This window comes from Nelusetta ayraudi, unplaced genomic scaffold (assembly GCF_046127955.1).
Source record: "Nelusetta ayraudi isolate G7.1 ecotype Tasmania unplaced genomic scaffold, CSIRO-AGI_Nayr_v1 ptg000050l, whole genome shotgun sequence".
Taxonomy (NCBI): Eukaryota; Metazoa; Chordata; class Actinopteri; order Tetraodontiformes; family Monacanthidae; genus Nelusetta; species Nelusetta ayraudi.
In genome coordinates, this window is record NW_027466100.1 from 4,451,883 (window position 1) to 4,478,009 (window position 26,127).

At 41.8% G+C, this 26,127-nt stretch overlaps 1 protein-coding gene across 1 annotated transcript; it reads right to left on the reverse strand.

Annotated features, from left to right (window-relative positions):
- Nucleotides 1-26,127, reverse strand: LOC142895950 (ribonuclease inhibitor-like). Its single transcript, XM_076037324.1, has 4 exons — nucleotides 26,108-26,127; nucleotides 920-1,093; nucleotides 467-640; nucleotides 1-81 (listed from the first exon to the last, which is right to left on the reverse strand). The coding sequence occupies exons 1-4, from the start codon at nucleotides 26,125-26,127 to the stop codon at nucleotides 72-74; spliced, it is 378 nt and encodes a 125-aa protein (XP_075893439.1). The 3' UTR covers nucleotides 1-71.

Genomic DNA, 26,127 nt, shown 5'->3' on the forward strand with positions numbered 1-26,127 from the left:
CTCCACTTGTTGTAGTTCTGTCAGCCACCACTAGATGGAGCGCTCCTCTTCAGTCTCCTCCTCATCCTCCCTCACCTCCACCTGTAGAGAGAAGAAGAGACAGCAGGAGTCAGGACTCAGGGTCCTTGAACGCATCATCACAGAGACGCTGACTGTTGATGGAGATGGTGGAGTGACTGGTGAGAAGAAGCAGACTCTCAGTCACATGTCTAGTGTGGAACATGTGAAGGTCATGTGACCATGGAGTGTTGGACTGATACTGAGGCCTGATGAAGATGAACTGATCAATAATTGGGTGGTGAACTGAGAGAAGAAGCAGTTTGGCAGCAGATGTTGGATGAATGAGGAGCAGCTGGACGTCACCATCCTCCTCTCACACTGTGACTGAGAACACTGGACCTCTGCTGTGGGATCAACTGGCTTTGGTGCTGGAACCATCATCCAATGGTTCCAAACCAGTACTGACCTCACACTCTCCAGTTGATAGTCTCTGCTGTGGACAAGATCCATTAGTGACTTCACTCCTGAATCCTGCAGCTGGTTCCCATCCAGGTCCAGGTGTCTGAGGTGGGAGGGGTTGGACTTCAGAGCTGAGAGCAGCCAATCACAGCTGAGCTCTGACAAACTGCAGCACCACAACCTGAATAGAGAATAAATGATGAAGAGTTTATAATGATGGAGAGTTTTTCCAGGGTGTCATCACTCTGAAAATCAAAGTGAAATGTCCACTTCAGAATCTGCAATCTGCAAGCTGACCACTAGATGGGAGGATTTTACACACTGTACCTTTAAACCCAGTTTCATTCATTTCAAACACAAACCAGTGTCTGCAAATTGAATTTCCAACAGCAGTCAAGTGCAAATCATGATGACAACAACAAGAGTGATAGAAGTTGTCGAGTGAAGAGGGTGAACTGACCTCAGAGTCTCCAGTTTACAGTCTGGACTCTGCAGAAAACCACTCAGCTCCTTCACTGCTGAATCCTGCAGCAGGTTCTCACGCAGGTCCAGGTGTCTGAGGTGGGAGGGGTTGGACTTCGGAGCTGAGAGCAGCCAATCACAGCTGAGCTTTGACAACCTGCAATACTCCAACCTGAATAGAGCATAAATGATGGAGAGTTTATAATGATGGAGAGTTTTTCCAGGGTGTCATCACTCTGAAAATCAAAGTGAAATGTCGACTTCAGAATCTGCAACAACACTTATATCAGTAGACTCATCAAGTTGCAAGGCAAATTTCTTACTGATAGGGATCTTGTCCAAAACCACACTTTCGATGTCTGCAGACATCTCATTCATACGTCTGGAGATTGTGTTATCTGAGAGAGGGACTTTGGCTATTTCTTTAGCCGCTTCGGGTCCGAGCGTCTCATTTACAATGGCTTTGCAGGCGGGAAGTATTAATTGCTCTGCCACAGTGTGGGACTTTTTTGATTTAGCCACAAGTTCAGCGTAGTGTTGCCACCCGTCCCGTTTTTCCCAGAATTGTTCTCTCCTTGTCTCCAAGCGCAAGGCAATTAGCTACCTGCTGCTGCCACCTACTGGTATGGAAGAGTACTACATGATTACTCTGCCAGGCGCTAGACTGCACAGGCACACAAATGGGATAATTTCCCACGGCACGCCTGACAATATCTCGCGGCACACAAACACTGGTTTACAGGAACGGGTGCTCATCAGAAAACGCTGGCAGTGTGTTTCCCGTGTCTTACTTCCGGTATAAAGTTCGCTTCAAAATTACAACAGAAATACTACCGAAAGATGCCAGTAGGTGGCAACGACGCTCTATAAATGCTTCTCTTAATGCAACAAATAAATGAAATGACTTTGATACTTACACCAACTGCTCTTAACCTATTTATTAAACAATTTAGACTTAAAGGCTTCTTTGTTGTTTCACCTTAACAGAACACTAATAATAATAATAATAATAATAATAATAATAATAATAATAATAATAATATTAAAAAATTGCCATTTACAAAACGTGCACATTTCTTTTAAACTTAAGTGTAGTTGTTTTCCATATCTATTGACGCAAATGACGTTAACCTTGCAATGAACGCAGCAACACTTGTACCTAATAACACTAATGATACAACAAATACACGTCAAAATGGTGCAGTGAAAATGGACGCTTTTAATCATATATCAGTATATAATATATAATATAATATATAATATATCATATATTATACGATTGTATAAAGCGCTTTGAGACGCCTTTGGTTGTGATTTAGCGCTGTACAAATAAAAGTTTATTATTATTATTATTATTATTATTATTATTATTATTATTATTATTATTATATATGTTTTGGCTCTTGCCAAGTAAAATTTCAGGAATTATTCTTTGTTTGTTTAGAATGTCGGACATGTATTCAGCGCTTTGTGATGAAGAGCTGGATGCCGTCATTGCAGAAATCCAACTCAGTCACCCAAACACAGGGTACAGAATGATGAGAGCATTCCTTCATGCCAGGGGATTACGAGTGCAAAGTAAGTTTGATATGAAGTTGATCCCCACATGAATGTATTCAGTAATCTGTATTGAGCATCAGTTTAACCGAAACAAACAAATATAATTAGCTTTATTGGTATAACGCTTTCCGTACAAAATGTAGCTAAAAGTGCTTACATGGATGATTAAAAAAAGAATGGCGGTATATTTAAAAAAAGAAAGGGGGGGTATTTAATAAATGAAATCATACCTTTTGTCAGCATTATCTGTGTTAACACGGATTTGTGCCTTTAATATTTTATGTAGTTTGTCTTTCTTTTTTTTTTTGCTGTTGTTGTAGTTCAAAGAGTACGTGATTCCTTAAGAAGAGTGGACCCAATTGGGACTGAAGTGCGAGCCTTGGCCAATCGCACACTAAGACGGAGGCAGTATTCTGTTCCTGCACCAAATGCAATGTGGCACATAGATGGAAACCACAAATTAATACGGTATTTTTCAAAACTGTTTTTAAATACTTGAACAAATGAAACATTGAGATTTTCTACCCACTCCAAATCTTTTCATCTTTGTACCATACCTTTTTTGTGTCAAATAAGCTGTGCATGAACCTTTTTCAATTAGCTATCTGATGCCTTATATATTTTAGATTTCTCTTTCCATCTTCTCTCCCTTTTTTACCAAAAGCTGGAGATTTGTCATTCACGGTGGAATAGATGGCTTTAGCCGTTTAATTGTTTATCTGTCTGCTGCAATAAACAACCGAGCATCCACAGTGTTGGAAACAGGGGCGGTCCTAGAATTTTTTTCTTGGGGGGGCAAGCTCGGGGCACAGACTGTGGAAGGGTGGCACACCGGAATGACATTTGTTTTGTTTTTTTAAATGCCCTATGCCTTCGGTAATAATAAATGGTAGGCGGAGGTATGAATAATAGAACTATTTTATTTACCCAAATAATGCACAAAACAGTGTATCATCCAGCATTTAGTAATCTTATCTGACTGAGTAAAATGCTTTTTGTTTGTTTGAGTGGGTTGATCTGTGCTCCGGGAGAGTATACTGGTGTATCTAGTACTAGTAACCTAGTATTAGTTTCAGCAAGATAAACAAGTGTTTCATAGGTATCTATGTATCCTTGTTAACTTATAGAGATGGAGACCAACAACTGAGTTTAGTTATGAATGTTTTTTTTTTTTAAATTCATAACAGATACAAAGTGCATACACATGAAAAATCCCTTTGTGAGAATTATATTCAAGTTACCAAAGTTTGACTTATATTACAAGTACACAGTTTATATGTATTATTTACAAACAGGATTATGACAGCTGAATACACTTGTTTTGGTGTTGACTACCTGCAGAATGCTGAATTGCAGATGATGGGCCCTCAACCTCATCATTGGGAAAAGTTCCTGGGAAAGGTTGTATAAATTACTCATAATGTCAATACAAGTATAACATCAACTCAACTTTTAATACTTATTCAAATGTTATCGATTTTAAAGACACCCTGCTTCCTTTCTTGACATTGTGGACATATCCTATTCACTTCATTTAAGCGTCTTATGTTATAGGCCACCTGTCTATCCATTAGCTCATAAAACAACAACCACACTTCCATTCAGCACCAATAAAGAGCATTAAAATAGACATAAAGTAATAAAACAGAATGTAATTAGATTAAATTAATATTGCCCATTCCACAGTCCAGAACAAAGCAGAGGTGGTGTGCGACTTTGAGTGTGACTGATTCAGGATGCAGTGACTGTAGTGATGGTGAGGTGAAGCCTCATGAGGCATTGAACCACTTGAGCCAACTGGTTCGAGAAACGGTTCATTTCTCGAAGTTTCATGTGCACACGAAACCACCTACTGGCCAAATGTACAATCACAGGCAAGCTGTGTCTGAACCACGTGTGATGGATTGAATTTTTGTGTCTGTTATGTCTGTAGGGAATGACTATGAATTGCAAAAAATGAATGACCAAATAATTTCTGTACATAAATTATATATATATTTTTGTTTTTTTTTCTCACTTATTTATGATTATTTTATGGGTACTGATGCCAGTGGTTATGGGGATGCTCCAAACAAATTTTGTTGTTAACTTTGTTCAACAATGACAATAAATAAATAACTTGACTTGATAACTATGTGTATGATACATTTTTTGAATGTATTCTGTTTGTGCAATTTTTTTCTGAAAATGGCATGGGTGTAATCAGGCAGATGACAGTGAAAGTGATTGTGGGACTTGGAAAAGGGCATAGATCAGGGGTGCTCACACTTTTTCAACATGCAAGCTACTTTTAAAATGAGCAAGTCAAAAAGATCCACCTCCTATAAAACAGGAAAACATATTCATTCAGAAATATATTTGTAGTCCAATGATAAAGAAAGAGAGGATTAAATGGGTCAACATGTTCCCATGTGCATTTATGCTCATCATTGCACAGAAAACTCATGGTTTAAAATTGTTTAGGTTATATCTGCCTATGTTTGATTTTATCAATAAAAGTGTGTTTACGTTAAGATGTTTTGCTGTATAGTTTTGTGTTTTCCAGCGCATAGGTTAGGGATAATTGGTGTGCGTGTGTGTGTGACGCAGACGTTTTGCCAGCAGCATCTCCCAGCATCTTCGGCGCGTCTGCAGTGCGTGTGCACTTTGAAGCGCATTTTCCGAGCGAGGCGTCTCCATCAGTTTACGCCAGGATTGCAAGCTCACGCGACAACCCCGGTAGTTTTGCGTGTAAAACAACAGCAAAACTCTTTTTCCTGTCCCTGTCTGGTCTTTATTTGATCTGAATTGTGCCGAAGCCGATACGTCACATTTACCCTGGACACCCTTGTCCAGGGTGTCCCCTGCCTTCGCCCTAAGACAGCTGGGAGAGGCTCCAGCAGACCCCCGTGACCCTGAGTTCGGGACTAAGCGGGTATGGAAAATGAATGAATGAATGAATGTAAAGCACAGCACATATACGAACAAAATCCAGCACATCGTACATTATGACCAAAATCAACCAGATCCACCGTGTTTTCTAATCCTGCCTGAACGATTCTACCTGCTGTAATTGACGCGGATCTCTCTCTCTCTCTCTCACACTCACTCCCTCTCTCCCTCTCTCTCTCCATGCGATAGACCCAAACTCCCTTCGCAATTGACCAGTAGATCGCGATGGACGTAATGGGCACCCCTGGCATAGATGCTTGTGTAACATGGACATTGATGTACAGGACAGGGGGCTCCATCCTATCACCTCTCCTCTCCTCACTCTCTCCCTAAGCTCTCAAAACTATCTCCAAACTAAACGCTATCTAGTCTCAAACACTCGAAACTATAAACACTATCCAAAATCTAGTAATCCAAACTCTCTCCAAATCTCAGTTGACTGCAACTCTCCTACAATAACCCCCATTTTGAATGGAGCCTGAGGGGTCTATATAAACCGTTAAAATATGAATTGCAGATATACAAAAATGAAAATGGCCAGCTGCAGCAGAAAAGTGGACCCATATATATGTGTATATATATGTATATATATATGTATATATATATATATATATATATATATATATATATATATATATATATATATATATATACACATATATATGTATATATATATATATATATATATATATATATATATATATATATATATATATATATATATATACATATATATATTTATATATATACATATATATATACATATATATATACATATATATACACATATATATGGGTCCACTTTTCTGCTGCAGCTGGCCATTTTCATTTTACACCGTCCAAATTTACAGCTCAGGGCGCTGGGACGAATTCCAAATTGTGTGCAGATACAGGCCTACACTTCAAATAATTATGAGAAAAATCCAACGTAAAGAGAGCACTTCCATTAGGAAATAGTCAACATGAAATTTCGTCTTCTACTGACACCTGCTGGTCAAATTGAATAGTTGCAAATATTGTGAAGAAGTTGTCATCTAATTCTAACCCTAAACAATATGGCCATTCGAAGTGAAGTATTAAGACAATTAATCAGGTTTGTACTGCTTGATTGAACACATTCATCCCGTTCCAGTGCACTAAAACCCACTTCCCTTCAGGACCGTGTCAGCGAAGCCAAAACTTCCTTGAGTGATGCTGTTTCCCAGCATGCAATGCGAGCTAGCGATTCACAATACAATTTCATCACAAACATGGATGTAAAAAATAAAAAGGGACGAAAAATGAAACTTCAGGAACACCAACCAATCCAATGCAATACAAGCAGAACTGGGCTGAAGTTTTATATTATGTACACCATAATACAGCCTTCTGGTGGACAAGCCATACTATTTAATCCGTGTCCTCCTATGGCACTTCCGTGGGTGGAAGCTCGTCGTAGAGGTCACGTGCTGGTTGCACGTCACTCCAGCGATCACCTCTGGGAAGGTCGTTGCCCTTGCAGGGTACCTGATTTAGGTGAGTATATGGACAATATGGGTCAATGTGGTCAGTGTAACAAGAGAAGCTTGCTGGCAAAAATAATGCACTACAAGTGGATGTGACACTTTTTTTTTGTTTTGTATGAGCATTTAAAAAAAACAACAACATAATAATAATATGGATTTTGACCATGTATGTTTTGGAGTTCATTGAAAGAGGTTAATATATATATGTATATATATATATATGTGCGTGTGTGTAACTTTAACTAACTTATCTATTTCTATCCATCTATCAAACTTACTATCTAGGGATCTATCTACTACGAACTCTCAAAAAACTAACGGACAACCAAGAGCAGCAAAACCAACCTACTGCAATTCGTATATTTTAGTGTGAGTGTGTGTGTGTGTGTGTGGGGGGGGGGGGGGGGTTGGGGGGTTGGGATGAGCACAGTGATGGTTCCGCAGCATAAAGTGTATCTTCAGTCGTCGATTGTATGTGTGGGAGTCCCTCAGGTTCAGCCCAGCTGATTTAGTGTTCGGTGAGAGGACCCTTGCGTCTGTTAAGGGGTAAGTGGCTTTCCGATGTTAAACGAGTAGAGAATAATGTGTTAGATTACGTAATTTTTTTTCCGTGAACGCTTGCATCGTGCTTGTGAAACTGCTCACCAAACTCTTGTCGCCAGCCAGTCTAAAATGAAGCGGCAGTTTGACAAGAAAGCTGTGGCTCGAGTTTTTGAGACAGGCGTTGTGTGTTGGTATTGTTGCCGTTACCCGGTTCCGGTTTGCAGGCTGTTTTTTCTGGTCGGTATGTCGTGGAGCGCAAACTTTCCAATACAGATTATGTAGTGCACACTCCTGATAGAAAACGATCGTCCCACGTCAAAATGTTGAAAAGTTACGCCCGGTTCACACAGGACGCGGAAGCGCCGCGAAGCGAAGCGCCGCGAAGCGAAGCGCTGCGAATCGCCAAGCGCTTCCATTCAGCGCCCATGTTAATCAATCAGTGCGTTTACATGCAGAGCTTAATCGGACTAAGCAATCATTCGGTTTTCTCGTCCAATCGGAGTTCTCACCTTGGTCCCCGTATCCATGCAACTGAGAAATTCAAATTATTGACGGGTCCTCCTCCCAACACTAGGGGGTGGAGTGAGTCTTTTCAGCCGGTCAGCTGCTTTCGGTTGACATATTAAATCTATTATGATATGGAACGATAGTTCATAATGTACGTGTTACTTGCTTTGCAGATAAGGTGTACCCTATTTCTTGTGCTCCTGGTTATTTTAAAAGGCAGACAAGAACGTTGTTTGCTGTTGGAGGACTACAACAACACTTCGATGCTACGCTTTGTGCCGTCGCTACGGACCCCAAACTCTCGTTCTTGTTGGATTCGGGTTCGGAGCAGACTGGTGGGAGAGTTTGTGTACAGGTTTTGCAAAGGAACGGTGTCTTCAGTTATACACACGCTCATTAAAGTGCCGACTGTGGAGGAAGCTCGTGCCGCTGCAGGCCGTTTCCAGCAGAATAACAGCGAAATTACCCAAATAAAAACAAATCAGGAAAACATCTCTTTGCTGTGCTTTTATTTACAAAGTTAAATTTCTTCTAACTTACAAAAAATGTGAACGAAAAGGTAGAAATATAAATACGAAGGAATACGTATTTGTTCAGGGGTGCGTAAAGCCGGAGCCCTGCATTTGCTGCGCTACCGTTTTTAAAAAGGTCTCCGTTGCGCGTTATTTTAATATGTCCATCTCTTTTAGAAGAGAAAGCATCGCCCCGGTCTCATCCTCTCTCCAAATGTCAACATTCTTATTCGCGTTTGCCAGGTTGTTTCACGCCGTCTGTTTTGTTAGACGACGTAGTTGTGCGGTCATGAGTCGCGAGAGCGAGGCGTGGCGCATGCGCACTCGCATTGTCCAGTTAATAGTCCGATTAAGGCGTATACATGGCAGAGAAATTCGAATTCCAATCGCATTATCTGGGTGTCCTAATCGGAGTTCTCAAACTCCAATCATAATCGGAGTAAGGTGTTTACATGCACGTGAGTTCTCCGATCATAATCGGACTAAGGCAATAGTTAGATTTTCTCTAGTGCCATGTAAACGCACTGAATGTAGTGGTTCAGACCAGACGCGAACAGGCGCGCGGCTCGTGCCATTCATTTCAATGGAAGCGGAAGCGCCGCGCCAACGAATTTCGCGAGCGAGGCTCCAACTGGTTCACACCAGACGCGAACAGCTCCGCGACGGTCGACAAGCGCTTCTGCTCAGCTGCACTCTTTTTTTCACTCCCACTTTTTCACTTCTTTTTTTTTTCTTTAAAAAAAAATAAAATAAAAAAAATCATTTTCGTCATCGCCCCCCCTCGCCCCGTAGCCAGCCCGCTCCATAGCTCACTTTTGTGCGTGTGTGTGTAAATAAATAGAAACACGCTCTCAGGTGTCCATCTCAAGACAAGACCTCTTTCATAATGATCATTGACCGGCATCTCTAGGATCAAACAGACGTATTTTGATCAAGTCTTCCTCTGTGTGTGTGTGTGTGTGTGTGTGTGTGTGTGTGTGTGTGTTTAATCTCTCTCGCACTCTGATACAATGTACTGACAAATATAACATACAAATATGATATATGATCGAATTTGTCATTGGGTTTTTATTTTTGAAATTAGTTTATTTTGAAAATTCACCGGATTTTCTCGTTTTTATTGAGCGACTTCCTGTACTATTGACGAGGATCGCTCGCGGCTCGCGCACGAAATAGAGCAGACGCCGAAACAACAAATGCATGCCGCGAGCCGCGCAACCACCACATTGATTAACGTGGGCGCCGAATGGAAGCGCTCGGCGGCGCTTCGCTTCCACGTCCAGTGAACTGACGTTAAATGCATGGCGCGATCCGCGAGGGGAGCCGCGCGCCTGTTCGCGTCTGGTGTGAACTACTACATTGCTTAACATGGGCGCCGAATGGAAGCTCTCGGCACTTTGCGGCGCTTTGTGGCGCTTCCGTGTCCAGTGTGAACCGGGCGTTACGTCGCTAGGAAAAATGTGTCGTCTGAGCCTCCGCCCCCTCCGTGCCCATTGGCGGAGGGAGGGCTCATTGAAAAAAAAAAAAAAAAAAAAAAAAAAAATCGGTGTTCCTTCGGCGCGCCTGGGAAACTCTGAAATTATGAATAACTTAAGCTTGTTTTTGTCCCATTTGCCTGCATCAGCCCGTCATGATATTGTTAAATTAATTGAGAGCCACCCACTATTGTTTTCTGACCACCCCCGCCATACGTCAGTTTTGCACCATGACATAGAAGTAGAGGGACATGCCACAAGTAAGCAGCACGCACACAGAGTCAATATTGGGAAGTTAAGAAAGAAGCTTTGGCTCTCCTTCTGGCAGTGCCCATCTTGATGTTAATTTGGGGTCAGGTTTTTACAGACTATAATGCCCTCGTGGTCCTGGATAGGATGCGCAATCAAACCAGCCGTAGATGCGGTGGTCTCTGCTCCTGCAAGACTTCAATCTCCAGATTTGCCACAGGAAGGGGGGTTGATAATGTGTTGGCAGATGCGTTATCACGTGTACATGTGGACTAGCTGCGGAATTCTTATTTCAGGGGAACTGAGGTTTTTCTTGTTTAGTTTTGTTTGTAGGTATGTTAATAGGGTTTAGTTCTTAAGAGAGGGGGTGTTATGACCCACAGGTGGGTCTAGGTGCCTCTATCTAAATAACTATTACCAATTTTAAACGTTTAGTTTTTTACTACTACACAAATGTAAAGTCAAACAACATACGCTTACAGAAACTCACACAACAAAATATGAATTAAAATGTGTAAAACAAAAAGAAAAAAAAATCAGCATTCAGAGAACAGTTTTGTCCTTTAGTGAAGATTGACAATGAGAAAAAGCAAGAGCCTCATCTTTGTGCGGCTGATCCTGTTTCTTCTCTCTGTAAATATCTGCCCTGTTTTGGAGAAGATTCTCTCTGAGGGGACTGATGTTGCTACAATGCACAGTCTCCATGCCATCACATGTGTAAGGCGTCGGTAAATTGAAGCCTGTTGCAGCTGTTGCACGACAAAACGGGTCAACCAACCCGACAAACGACCCAGGTGATAATCGGCTCCGATCGGCTTGCGATGGAATTGGGACACCCAGGACAACACCACCTTTTTTTTTACCTGCCGCACGGAATGACGTTGAGCGTAACGTACGCTAAATCATAATATCGCGCCAGTCAAGGTCATATCGCGGGCCTGTCCCGCTCACCAGATATCCAAGAAGGTTGGTGAGGGCTGAGCGGGCAAAACCTTTGGTGACTAAGTACCGAAGGGGTGAATTTTTTCTCTACCTTTTTGCGCCTGAGTAAAAAAAGGGGGCACAGGGACGCCTGTGCAGCTACAAGTAATAAGTCTAGACAGGGATGGGGAAGAACCAGAGCAAAGTGGCTGCTGCAGTTCCCCAGGGGGGACAAATTGTGGACGACATGCGGAAAAAATACGGTCCAGATTGTCTTGATATGTTGGATGTTTGGGTTGAAAAGTATGGTTTCCCAGAGGGGGGATCACTGAGTATGGAGGAATTGAGAAACCTCCGGGATAAACTGAATATAGCCGAGGGAAAGGTTACAAAAAAGAAAAACAGGTGGGAGATTCAAATCATCAAAGATCATGAAAGGTGTTTTTCATTCTGGAAACCTGAAGCAGAGGTCAGGGACAGGAAACAAGTAAAGAAACGTGTGAACAGCGCTGGGCGCTGGAGCACAGGGGTGACAGAGATAACGGCAGAGGGTGCACACACTCACACACACTCCCCAGAGGAGGGAGAAAAGGAGCCGCTCACACACGAGCATTCAAATGCACCAAATCGTCTGTATCCTTCTCTTACAGGCCCGAGGGACCCTCTCCTGGACATGCCTGTCTTCCCTCCTCCCGCCTGCCCTCATCCAACGCTACCACCGTACAACCCTGCGCACTCCAGCACCGACGCCGCAGCGTCGCCACGTTCATCAGGACTGCCGTCAACCAAACGGCCAGCCTCATCACTGCTTTCAGACAAGGGCTGCTCCCCCAGATCGCCAAAGCAGTTAACAGAAACTGCTGTGTGGGGATTGAAGATGCCCGGCTGACAGAGGTCCGACGTCATGCAGTGCACGCTGAGAGGCTTCTGCAGGAGGCCAGCGATGCAGAGGACAAGAAGATAAAGCGTGCCTCCCTCACCATGATGAAGCACCTCAGTGACACGGCGAGACGGCCCTACAGGAACAACGACAACCGACGAAGGGCGACTAGCGGAGACAGAGGCGAAAAGGGGGCGTGCCACATCTGCGGCCGCATAAATCACTGGGCCAGAGAATGCCCTGACAAAGGAAGACACCGCGGGCAGAACCATGCCCATCGCAGCCAAGAGAGTGATCACGAGGACCGGAAAAGAGGATCCAGAGGGGATCAGGACGTGTTTATGTAGCATAATTGTGGCAAAGCACTGTTCCTGCTTTTGTTGTGGTTTGTGGCGTGTGTGAGAGTGATCAGTGAGCAGGGTGCAGTTACCCACTTCTACCAGTGGAGGTCGTGTTCGCCCCGGGGAATAACGCTAGAGAGGTCTCTCAAGTGGCTCGTGAGACCTATGCGGAGCGAATCGTAGTAGCGGACGTTAACATGTGTGTTGTCTGTTGTGCTTCCACAGGTGAGAAGGGGAAATGGTTGAAAATAAGAGCAAATGTATGTGTGGCTGTTTCGTAATTGAAGTCTGAGATCGAGGGTATGTGAGTTAAATTTACGTTTTGAATGTATCGTCTCTGAGTGATTACCTAGCAAAGAGGAAACAACGGCTAGCCCATTGCTAGGTTACCAGGAGGCGGGGTTGACGCTCGGTTACGTTAGTGTTCGTTTAACGTTATGGGATGTTTATTCAGTAGAAATGTGAATATTTAAACATATACGAGTAAGATTGAATGTGGGAAACGACATGATTAATAAGTTCAAGTCGAAGTCGGGTATGGATCTGTGTTTTGAAATGTAAAAAGTAGATAACGCTCGAGAGGAAGTCTCTCAAGTGGCTCGTGAGACGTATGCGGAGCAAACCGTAGTAGCGGACGTTAACATGTGTGTTGTCTATTGTGCTTCCACAGAAAACCAAAATAAAAGCTTCTAAAGAAACAAAGAAAAACAAAAATAAATGTGTCTTCGCAACATTACCATGCTACATTTACGTTTGACTATCTGCTTTAATATAAAACCACAACAAATGTGTTTTATAATTGTCTTTATATAATCTACAAATGTATTTGTGTGATCCAGGGAAAATTCCATGTTTGTTTGTTTGTTTGCGAAACTCATTGGAAGAATGAAGAAAATCTGTTTGATTGTTATTGTCATGAACATGAATCACAAAACATATATATATTATTATTATTATTATTATCATTATTATTATTATTATTATTATTATTATTTTTCCATGTGTCACTTTAACAGAGACAACACCATCTGTAATTACTATGTTTGGTTGCATTTCCCTGGCAGGCAAAGATAGATGGAAGAGACATCTCTCTGGGTGGAAGATGGGACTGGCTTGTCTGTGGATGGTGGAGGCTCGCTGGGCTCATCAATCCGTCCATCCATTCACCTTGTTCGTCTCATCCTGACTGCAGCACGCCACTGTGGAGGCTTGACATAACACACATTAGATTAATAACAGAAAAGCAAAATGTGACTGATGGTGTATTATTTAGTGTGCTTCAGTTATAATTCTCATAATGACTATTTTGCTGGCTTCAGACAATATAATATAATTGTCCTGTCTTAGTTAAAAGCCCACTCACCACGACAAGATGCAGGCCAAGAGTGGGAACACAAACACAGACCAGAAACAAACAGGACAAATCCAGACAAGACTACAAAAAACACAAACACAAATAACACTAATATCACTTTGACCACTATCTTTTTTCACAAGAACTTTTATTTCTTTACAAATTGAACCTTAGATTGTGTCACAACAAACTAAATAAACCCTTGAAACAGCCAACAAAACATGAAATAACACTTCATCAATATTATAATGAGTATCCTCATAAATGATTTCAAGATAACTTTCAACACTTTCTTACAAATTTTTTTTTACGTCTGCCGTAACGATTTTCAAGTTTTTTTCATGTGAATATTTTAACATTGAACATGTTAACTGAACAGTCAATGTAAAATCCCTTCATTGTTGCTCTGACCTCTTCATCATTTGTGACCTCTTCATCATTGGTGATCTCTACATCATTTGTGACCTCTACATGTACATCAGACACAGTATGGCTGTCACATGGCTCCTGAATCACGAGAAAACTGTCTTCTTCAAAGATCTCTGACACCTCTTTACATTTTTTAGAATATGTGTGGTCAAAGATTTGATCAAAATCACGTGTGTGTGTGTGTGTGTGTGTGTGTGTGTGTGACTCACTTACCTTTTGTTTGGTAGCCATGCTCTTACCTGATTTGAAGAAACTAAAAATGGTTGGTACAGCTGTTGAAGTTAGGCACTTTCTCTAACCACGCAAAATGAAAGATTTCTCCTCAAAGTGAAGAGCACACAGCCTGGAGTTGTCATTGGGTGTCCAGTTTTTTCTTCTCACATTTTCCACCCATTTGTGCAACCTTTTTCTGTCCCCAAAAGGAAAGCTGTAAAAAGCAAAACATTCCAAAATTTTTTTTGTGTAATTTTACTTAAAATTGGGTATGCAAACATATTTAACTCATTTAAGCTTGAACACAATGCAGACAGTTGTGCAGAAAGTTTAGTGTTAGCTAAAATATCGGGCACACAGACGTACTTATTATGTATACATTTCTTTCCATTGTAACAGGTCACTACAAGATCTGCAATCCATTACCTAGAATTGGTTTTCCTTAAACTGATGTACAGGATTACTAATCTGACTTTGATGGGCAAATTTGACAACAGAATACAATTATGAAGCACTAAAACACAGGACCACAAAACAATTAAATGCATGATGAAATAATGATATGCTTTGTTAAATGAAATAAAATGGCATTTTCAACTGAGTAATAAAATAGTCGGTGGTGCAGTGGTTAGCGCTGCCGCCTCACAGCAAGAAGGTCGTGGGTTCGATTCCGGGGCCTGGACCTGGGACCTTTCTGTGTGGAGTTTGCATGTTCTCCCTGTGTCTGCGTGGGTTCTCTCTGGGTTCTCCGGCTTCCTCCCACACTCCAAAAATATGCACGTGAGGTCAATTGAACGTTCTAAATTGTCCGTAGGTGTGCATGTGAGTGTGAATGGTTGTTTGTCTCTATGTGGCCCTGCGATGAACTGGCGACTTGTCCAGGGTGTCACCCTGCCTTCGCCCTAAGACAGCTGGGATAGGCTCCAGCAGACCCCCGTGACCCTGAATAGGAATAAGCGGGTATAGAAGATGAATGAATGAAATCTTTATTGAATGAATGACACATTTTATTTCACTCGTGGTTTATGTAATTATTATTTTTTGCTCCATAGCTTTCATGATTCAGCATTACATGTTAAGCGTGATGAATTGCATGAAAAGAGAGAGCACTCGCTGATAAATTAACATGGTGTGCTGTTTAATTCCATGAGGACGACAAAATATTTGCAAATTTGTGTTAGCTACACACACACGGACGTACGTACGTAAAAACGTCAGCGGCATAAAAGTTCCTTACAGTCATTTCATTAATCATTCTTACCGAAGTAACGTGGGTCCTTTGCACCCTTTGCCTGTTGATCGGGTGACACAGTTAATTGCAGCACAGGTCGGCATTTTCTCGAACACTGTAGAGAAGCCAAAAGTTGACCGGTCGACAGGTGCAAGAGAAAGGGAGGAACTTTCAAGATCGTTCAGTTTTTATTTTTTATTTTTTAGTTCTGATGAAATAAATAGACCAATCATTTCATTACTTTGTCTGCTTTCCAAAGAGAGTTGCTTCAAATAATTATCATTTATTATTCAGTGGCACATTGCTCACTTGTTTAATACACAAATAATAGTATATTATTATAATAATACTATTTTATTAATATAATAATAATAATCGTCATCATCATCATCATCATCATCATCATCATCAAAATTTCCAAACAACAATCGTCAGTTGTTCCGTAAAAAATACATTCATTTCCACGTTGAATTTCGTACGGTTCGTGACGGTCTCCACACTGACACAACTGCGCATGTTCTATTATCCCATCAATGCGGAAGTCAAAAAGTTTTTGGGAGCCATGCGCTGGGTGAGCAACTTCATTGAAAGGAATGGGACGCCATCTTGGACTCTGGGGGCTTGCCGCACTGTCACGCAGGTTTTGACGTAGCGGGCCGGCGACGCACAGGTATGATGTGAATGATTGACAGCTACCATTCGTTCCCGTTAGCGAGAGGATTAAAAACAAACAGACACCATAATGGCATCAAAAAGGACTTATCCCAGCGGTGCGGAAAAACGGAAGGAAAAGAAAACTGATCAAGAAAAACTTGCAAAGGGGAAAGGTAAGTTATTTGTTTATGTGGGCTGGAGAGGTGGAGGTGAAACGCTGTTGTCCCCCCCCAAGTTTGTTTATTTGTCCTGCTAGCCAGCTAGCTAGCGTCGGATAAATGTTAGCTGGCTGGCTAATATTTGTTCGTCATGAATCAGCGTTTTTGTTTGTTTTATGAAAGTTGACCATATCCTGCCATGTTGGCCTATCCTGCCATGGGAATGACTGATTGACTCCACACCCGTTTATTCACATTCTAACAGGGAAGGAGGGAGGGAGGGCATGTTGTAGTTGTTGTTGTAGTCAGTCCCCTGTTATTGTTCAGTGGAAGTTGTCTCTCACATATTTGACTCTTAATGTTATTTTAGCCTTAACTTAGGATGAATTTACTAAGCTTAGTTTGTATTTTGTAGGCCCTTCATTAGAAATGTGCTACTGTTTTATAATTCAAAGAAATATTTTATGGAAATACTTTATTTGGCATGGTGTTGACTATTTTAGACTATTGTGGTAGTGGGTCATTTATCTTAGTTTTATTACTTTAACTAGTACAGTGTGTAAAGAAATGCCAAAAACTCTTAAAAGTGACAGTTTTGTAATTGGGTAAAAGCTTTAAAGGGACACTGCAATCATAATGTTTAATTTAAAAACAAATACATTTTTAATTTTCCTATATTACTGCAACATCACTGTAATAATAAAATAGGAAAATGTGCTTCTGATCTGTTTTGCTTGATGATCTAGTGAGCTTTGTCTCTGCAGGAGCAATTCTAAAATATGTTGGCGCTGCAGACATTGAGCCCGAGGGATCTCCCGAACATCCTGACCAGGAAGCTCCAGGACCAACATGTTCCTCAGAACCTCCTTCTGTCCAGGTGAATAATGTGTGTTATTCTTAGTAGCTAAGCTGATAAGTGTGGGACGAAGCTAAGGCAATTAAGCATTATTTTGATTGTTGGTTTGCTTTTTAGTGTTGCACTTGTTGGTTTGTTGGATTTTCTTATTTAAAGTAAGCATTTTTTTTTATGAATACTCAATCTGTTGTATTTATTGACATATAGAGGATTCTTTTCCTAGTATTATAGTGTTTGTTTGTTTTTAAATCAGTTTAACTTGCCTGAGTTGCTCAACTGAAGATGTTTAATTTTACCTGTAGCCTGTTTTGCTCACGAGGTGTAATAGATTGTGGAATCTTAGTAGACCTTAGTAGACGCACGCTGCTGAGAGTGGCAGCGATCAGCTCCGATGACCGTGGTGCTTGTAAATAAGGCAAATGCGCCATCTAGTGGGACGCAACGTTTATTCGTGTTGGAGCAATGACAAGTACTACTAACAAAACAAAAGATGCACAGGGTAAAAAAAATAATCATAAACTCAAGCCCAACAAAGATAACAGATGGGCATAACTGTACATAGTAATGATTACTAGTACTTCCAACATTTGTATATTTTACTTTCAACTCGAATTTGAACTATTCATCCCCTTTTTTCAGCAGCCATTAACACTAATAAATTAAATTAAATCAAAACAATAAATTAAAGCTGCAGGCAGCGTTTGCGGGACTGAGCCGCCGTGGCCGACGTGATGCCCGATGACCCCCAATGACGCCTGACCCCTGTCGACGCCCGCAATTGACCCCCGTCCTCTGCCGACGCCCGGCGACATCTGCTGAAAGAAGTCTATGCAAATGATGCAGATTTCTCACCTCCATTTTTTTTTGGGGGAGGATGCTGTCAAATGTAAAATATTGGCCTTGATGAGACAAACACGTAGGTGTTTGAATGACGTCTGTAGCACTTTTCTAAAGGAAACTGCAGGCATTTGTGTGTTGACAAAGAGGGAGAAGAGGTCTAATCATCATATGCCTGTGTATGCAAATGATGCATATTTTTGACCTGCAGTTTTTTTTAAGTGGCTGTCAAATGTAAAATATAGGTCTTGATGAGACAAACACGTGGATGTTTGAATGATGTCTGTAGCACTTTTGTAAAGGAAACTGCAGCCATTTACAGTATAGTGTGTGTGTGTGTGGAAGTAGGGATGTGCGATACCACTATTTTTCCTTTCGATACGATCCCATGATGCTTTGCGTGCTGCTGCAAACCATCGTGGGATCCTGGGAAGTCAGCTGAAATTAGCGGCATGTACTGGTTAAGACACGACATATAAATCTAAATATTGACGTTTCACATAAAGTATCCAGTTTTTAAGGTAGGATTTTATTTATTTGAACATTCAACGGCATCGTTAGATGGCGAACCAATGGTTAGCGTGATACTATAAAAAGGTCACTTCTGGGGTTGGCCAGCAGGAGGGAACGGCGGTGACGAAACGAGGAAATATGCCGAAGGCTAGACCGTCCCGAGTGGTTACCGGGGAGGCGGGGTTTGGTCCGTCCTTCTAGGCTGGGAACTCGGTCTCAAGGGTGCAGAACCTGAATTGAGACACAGCAAATGACAAATCCTGGAGTTTATATTGTTACCCAGGTGAATATTGGTTTCGTCACAACAACATCAGTATTCGTGTCTCAGGTCCTCGGTCCTCCAGAGTGGGAGTGTACCTGGACCACAGAGCAGGTCTTCTGTCCTTCTACAGCGTCTCTGGAACCATGGAGCTCCTCCACAGAGTCCAGACCTCCTTCACTCAGCCGCTACATGTTGGACTTTATGTTCCTTCAGGTTCTTCAGCTGAGTTGATGAAAGTGTGACTGAAGTCGTCAGAGAGACTCTGAGCTGAATTCTCACCTTTGATTCTTCTTCTGTCTTGACGTTTGTTACCCAGTGTCTGCGGCTGTCAATCACAGGGTGGGCGGGGCCTGGACGCCACTTCCTGTTGGTGCTCCTGGTGACTGTTGTCCACCTGCTGGATGTTTGTGCCACGTTGTTTCTCTTCCTCTGCAGCCCATTCATTCCGCAGATTAATAATGTGTCATTAGTCCACATGACAACTTTATTACTGTGGAAACACAGCTGAGGTCTGTTTCCACTCTGGACCTTTCCACCCTGACCTTTGACCTTTCAACAACTCATCCATTTGATCAACCTTCTGACTGTTGATCCGTTTGTCAACAATCAGATGAATGCATGTAAATATTGTGAGAGAATTTTGTCTTTTGATTCTGCTTGTTGGCTCAATGTGACAACAGTCAATCAATAAGTCATGAAATATACCATCAGTCTATACTGCATAACAATGTCAAGTCAATGATCAACTGTTGAATTGAAGCAATAAAGCAACAAGACAATCCGGATAAAGTCTCTGCTTGTTGGTAGATTTCTCTTCTGTCAAGATCTCCATGTATTCACCACAGACATTTAGAAAGTCAACACCATGAAGACAAGATCAAAGTTTCAAAAGCACATCAGTGAATGTGGGAAACAGCTGATATTTATCTGGCATACACACAGACACACACACACACACACACACAGACACACACACACACACACACACACACACACACACACACACACACACCACTATTTTACAGAACAAGTAGAGAATGGGTACTTTACTGAGTCACAGTGTATTTACTTTATTGCATCATAACCAATGTTCCCTCCAAGCTGCTTGCTTGCGCAATCGCGCACTACTTGCACATTCTCAGCGCACAAGGAAATCTATGTAGCAAATAAAATAAAATTCAACAGAAACGTATTAATTAATAATTTTAGAGCTTTTATTAGGCGGCGCACCGCTACGCCTTCGGAATGATGTTTTTTTTTCTTCCAGCTGCACCGTATGAGTCCAAAAGGCAGAGAAAGTTTCCAGGCTGCAGCGCCGCGCTGACATAGATTGCGTAACAAAGTGAAGAGGTGCCACTCCACTCTATTTTCACTGGCTAACTGCAGCACACTGGCTTAACTTGTCTATTCAGAGAAGAGATATCACTTCGGCTTATTTTTCAATCTATCACGCGCATGCCACTGCACATTGACGCAACATGACCCTCAGCCAGGCCACAACTGGACCTCAGCCCGGCCAAAGCAGGACTCTTCCTATGGTTAAAGCAGGACTCTCACATATAACACACTACACATCTCATCAACAACAAGATTTTGCTCTTTTTCATTTGAAGTGGGCCAAATCTCTTCTATTCAAAGTAAACTCATGAAAATTGCTGCTGGAATTTGATTCTTTTAATAAGCCATGTAACTTGCTATGATCCAAGGTTTTGAACAGGTGTGATACTGGTGTGTGGCCACAGCGTACACATCTGATGTTGCCCACAGTGGTCCTCAGTGTGCTCAAGGAGCTTGTCTGGATGCCCAGACACATGGAAAATTAGAGGGAGCATTGATCATAACACCCATGATCACGTGAATTCATATATAGGGATTATATAATTCTATAAAATAAGGGGAGCAGGGCTGGACGTAGCCGAGCGGAAAGGCTAAAGAAAAACTGAAAAAAGGGAATAAACAAAGCGAAGGGAATCACTACAAAGCAAAATTTCCCTCGTGCTGTGCAAAATAAAGCAAAGTGAAGGGGAACCACCGACGCAGTCTGCCGCACGCTACGCCAACTCCTGTCCAAAAGAAAAGAGAACACAATGAATACACTAATACATTGAGACACTCAGGCAAGCGTTAAATAGTTCAAACAAAAGAAACATTTTCTTTAGTCTTCACACACACACAAAACAAAAGGTAACGATCACTGGGGAACAAAATAGTAATGAACTAAAAAGGAAATCAAACTGTAACAAAATCGCTACTCAATAGAAAACCCAAAGTTTCACCAAAATTTTACCAAGAAAACAAAGAAAACAAAAGCAACCAAAGAAAGTGGTGACGCCAACAACAAAAACAGACAAACTCAGTTGTCTACACCAAATAAACCACAACCAAAGGAGCGGGGGGGGTTTAAACATTCAGCAATGAATGCCCATTGCCCACCTCTGGGATTGCGAGCCGAAATGCCAAGAACTGCGGAGGACAGAGTTCTCAGCGTGGACACTGGGGTTGCCAGGGCGACGGAGTGGAGACAAAGTCAAGTGCGTCCCGTCTCAGTTCATTACGGACAGCTTTTTTAGTTGCCAAATACGGGACAATCGCGTATTTGAGCACGGAAACGACGCAAAGTCACAAACACAAATACAAGTTTACAACGGTACAAAAAGAGGATCGTGGTGCAAACGTAAAAAAACAAACAAAAAAACAACACGCTGCAGGACATAAAAACATTCACTTCATCAGAGGAGCGATGCAAAGCAAGAAAACGCTGCATTACGCATTCCCTATACCGGAAGTAGAGTTGCTCCACGAGGAGCGCTCCCCTACAGCGAAGAACAGTCCCGACACTTCCAGTGAGAGTCGCAGCCTCCTACAGTTTCAACACCGGGACATCTCGCGGGGGTGGAGGACCTCCACCTGAATGTGGAAGTGGGTGTGTTTCCACAAAATATGTGTCTTCATGGTATTTAGCTTTTTAATGAAAAGACTCTTAAAACACTGAAAAATAAATGCAATATAGCTATTTTATCACTTACTGTAAATGTACAGGTAGGAGACATTTCCTGCTTGGCATTGCTGCCTGTCGCACTTCTTTCGGTGCCCACGGGTCAGCTGCAGGGTCATCAACCATGAACTACCATTCATTGACGTTTCGCCCCTTGTGGCGGGACAGTGACAGGGACGTATGCCTCGTTGATTCTGTGGTTGTTGATGGGGTGAGGCGTTTTTTCCCCAACTCCTGTACTTGTTTCGTTCTTTCTTTTATACAGTCAGGCAATCTTTGTAGATACGCTACTTTTATTGTATGGCCGCTAGTTATAACAGTGCTCATCAGGTAAAACACCCGGAAGCCAACGTCATCAACTCGCACTAGATGTCTCTGCATATTGCATGGAACTTGGCTGCCATCTAGTGGTTAACTCTCGTAACATCTCCTTTAACATATGGAAAGAAAGCAGTTGAAAATGGACAATAGTGACCGGATGAGAGTTACGTGGCCAGCAACAACAATAGCTGGCTACAGGTTAAACAGAAATGACTAGTTCACTCTCCTAAACATTAGAAAAAAATGAACAGTCCACATGAACAAAGTGGCACAGAAATAAACAAGAGATGACATTCCTTCTTCAGAAAGTTTAAACAACAAAGTCTTTGCGGTACCTCTCAGGAGGTTTTATGTTGGATCTGGTTCTGGTCTGCTTGAGGCCTAAATGTCCAGATTGGGGGACACTTGGCACATCAGTCAACACTGGAGCCCGTTCTAGTTCTGAAGCCCCTTCCCTCCTGTCACCAACTATGTGCTCGAGTCTGCTGTCTGTTTGACTGTTGTCCCAGTCATCTTCCACCAGGGGACTATCAGATTGCATGATGAGAGTTTCATCCACTGGTCGAATGTGCCTCCTGTTGCGCCTGTATACCTTGTCCTGTACAACCACTTCATATGACCTGTCACGCAATTGGTTGCTGCAAATCCCCAGTGACCAGGAGCGAGAGGGCCCATTTGGTTGTAGGAAGACCCGAACTGTGTCGCCTTGCATTATCATGGGCTTGTCGTGAGCATGTTGGTCATATCACCACTTCGATGCAGTGACCCGTGCCAGCTTACGAGGAAGTACCCCCTGTATCACAGCCGGCTTCAGCAGAGGTGGATGAGAGGGTAACAATGTGCCTGTGCGTCTGGACTGGAGTCGCTGAACAGGAGAGCTATTGGGTCCCTCTGTGGAAGTGTTCCTCCGTGCTAGTACGGCCCTCCATCTGTCATCACCAGCATGCACTGCCTTTCTCAGCAGGGTCTTGGCAATTTTGACAGCCGACTCAGCTTTACCATTACTCTGGCTGTGGTATGGTGAGGATGTGAGGTGTTTGAAGTCCCATACTGTTGAAAAAGTTTGAAAGTCCATGCTGGAGAACGGTTGTCCGTTGTCTGTGATGACAATATTTGGTATTCCATGCCGGCTAAACTGACGCTTGCAGCATTCAATGACAGTGGAAGCCGTTGTGTCTAGTGATGTCCAAACGAGGCTTCATGAGGCTTTGAACCCTTTTGGACTATTGTGTTGAAAATTGGTTCATTACTCGAAGCTTCATTTATTAAGAACGTGGGGGTCATCTGCTGGCGCACTGGTTGTACTGCAGCCATGCAAAAGGTTGATGACCATAGCAAGTGTGCGCCTTGAGATTTTCTGTATTTGTACACTTTTATTATTTATGTATTTTTATTTGTTGGTAACTTTTACTTTGTTTTATATACATATATACATATATATATATATATACACATTTGTATATATATATGTATATATATATGTATATATATATGTATGTATATATATATATATATATATATATATATATATATATATATATATATATATATATATATATACATATATATATATATACATATATATATACATATATATATAGTTATCTTGCGTTGTTATCTCATAGTTTTCCCATTGTGCTCTAAAGAATGTCCAGTTGTTATATACGTCGCCCTTCATGTCCATTGCGTCTGGTACAGGAATCGAAAAACCCATGGTACGTCAGGTATTAGCTTAGCAGTTTAGCTCCATTGAAAAAACGTCCAGCCTTTATAGCGCCTTGTTGTTCTGTCTTCAGCCGCGGCGTTAAGTTTCCGCTTCTTTTATACAGTCAGGCAATCTTTTTAGATACGCTACTTTTATTGTATGGCCGCTAGTTATAACCATAGATATATACAGAAGGCTAGATGTCTCACGGCGCAGAATCAAACGTCCGCACTGGCCGCCATCTTTCCACAGTCAGGCAGTCACGGTCTGATGTAGTGAATGTGAGGGAACGTGAGTGATCTGAACAAACATTAACACTCTGATCTCGCTGAAAACTTGACGGCTTTGCACACGGTTTGCTTTCTTACAAACGTTCATAATGTAGCAATAATTCTGGATGGTTGAACATGTTGAGAGTGCAGCTTTCTATGAGAAAAAAAACACAACGGTGCTATGGCAGCTGCACAAGTTAATACGACTGAGACCACTAAGATTTTCATTTCTTAAGTTAAGTTTAGCTAACAGCTATTTCAGGACAAACTAGTATTTTGTTCACATACAATATTTGTGGTGTCGGTTGTAGTTATTCGCTGAGGTGCGTTTCCTATAACGTTGCTGCTGCATGAATGCAGTCTCATCAGTTCATGCAGCAGAGACACGGTGATCAATGAACTAGAGCTGCTGATATCTCATCCCCCACCTGTTTGATTCAGAGTCGAACGGTGACAACCTGAGATTACAGTCCGTCTTTTTTCTTGTTGTGATAAAAGGGATTAGGATTGGTAGGTGTAAATAAAACAAGCAATTTGACATATGGAGAGACAGAATAGCTTTTTTTCTATATAATTTAACTTAATTCGCAAATGATTTACAATTGGATTGCTTTGCTACAGCATCATGCATTATGGTTTCTACAGGAAATCGGTGACTGAAAAAATGCCGAACTTCTGTGCCGCTTATGGATGCAGCAATCGTCGCTGTCCACAAACAAAAGCTTGTAGGATCACATTTCATCTGTAAGCTATTGTTGGAGCTGTTTGATTAATGTTACGATTTAGTGCTGGTTTGTTTAGTTTAGCGTTTAGCATATATGTTTTTATTAAATACGGGTGTGTGCGTGTGTTTGCTATTTTCACATGAAAGCCTATGGTTATAAATCATTAATAAGTATGCAGTATCATAACTATGCTTATAACCTTTATAACAAACCAAACCGCTCGAAATTCGGTTGAAAATAGAGCAATTTAGGGCTATTTAAAAGAACATGCACAATAAGAATACATAGTTATGAGTGAGAGAGGCGGAGCGAGGTGACTGTGGCAAGATGGCCGCCAGTGCGGACGTTCGATTCCATTGGCCAGCAGCGCGGATAAGACATCTCGCCTTCTGTATATATCTATGGTTATAACAGTGCTCATCAGGTAAAACAACCGGAAGCCAACGTCATCAACTCGCACTCGATGTCTCTGCATATTGCATGGAACTTGGCTGCCATCTAGTGGTTAACTCTCGTAACACTGTCCATTATGAGACATTTCGTCATCTACTCAAATCTTACAATAAAACTGTCAAACAGGCAAGAATAACCCATTTCTCCAACCTCATCACAAACAATAGCAAAAACCCTTGATTTCTCTTCTCTACCTTCAATCTTTTAACCAATACAAATTTTAATCAGGACGTACAGACACCAACAGATTTCTCATGATGATTATTCTCCCTTTTATACTTTTAGTGTCAGTGTTTCCTCATGGGGGGCCCTCCATGGTGGGAGCTACGCCTGGTCTGCCCATAGGGGCGCTGCAGGCCATGATGCCCCCTTGTGTGAACGGCTCCCCATAGTGGCCTTTCCTCATCAGATTCTTCAGTGCCAAGCCGTTTTATCTAATGTCTGTGTGAATATGGGGGTGGGCGTTTGTCTGTGTGCGTTGGTGGGGAGGGGTGGGTCCGTATGGGGTGGGGGGAGGGGCAGTGGAGCTTTTTATTTTTTCTCATTGTTATTATTATGATTGTTGTTCTTCTTCTTATTATTATTACCTTTCTTTGTTTTGTTTTGTTTTATTTTGTTAAGCACTGTGGGTTGCACATGTTGTGTATGAGCAGTGCTATATAAATAAAGTTTATTATTATTATTATTATTATTATTATAGAAACATAAAGACACATCAAAGAGTAACATGAGGTTGTTGTTGTGACAGTGGACGGTAGAGAGTCTGAATCCCCGTCCCAGGCACAAATCCTCATGGAGCCTCAT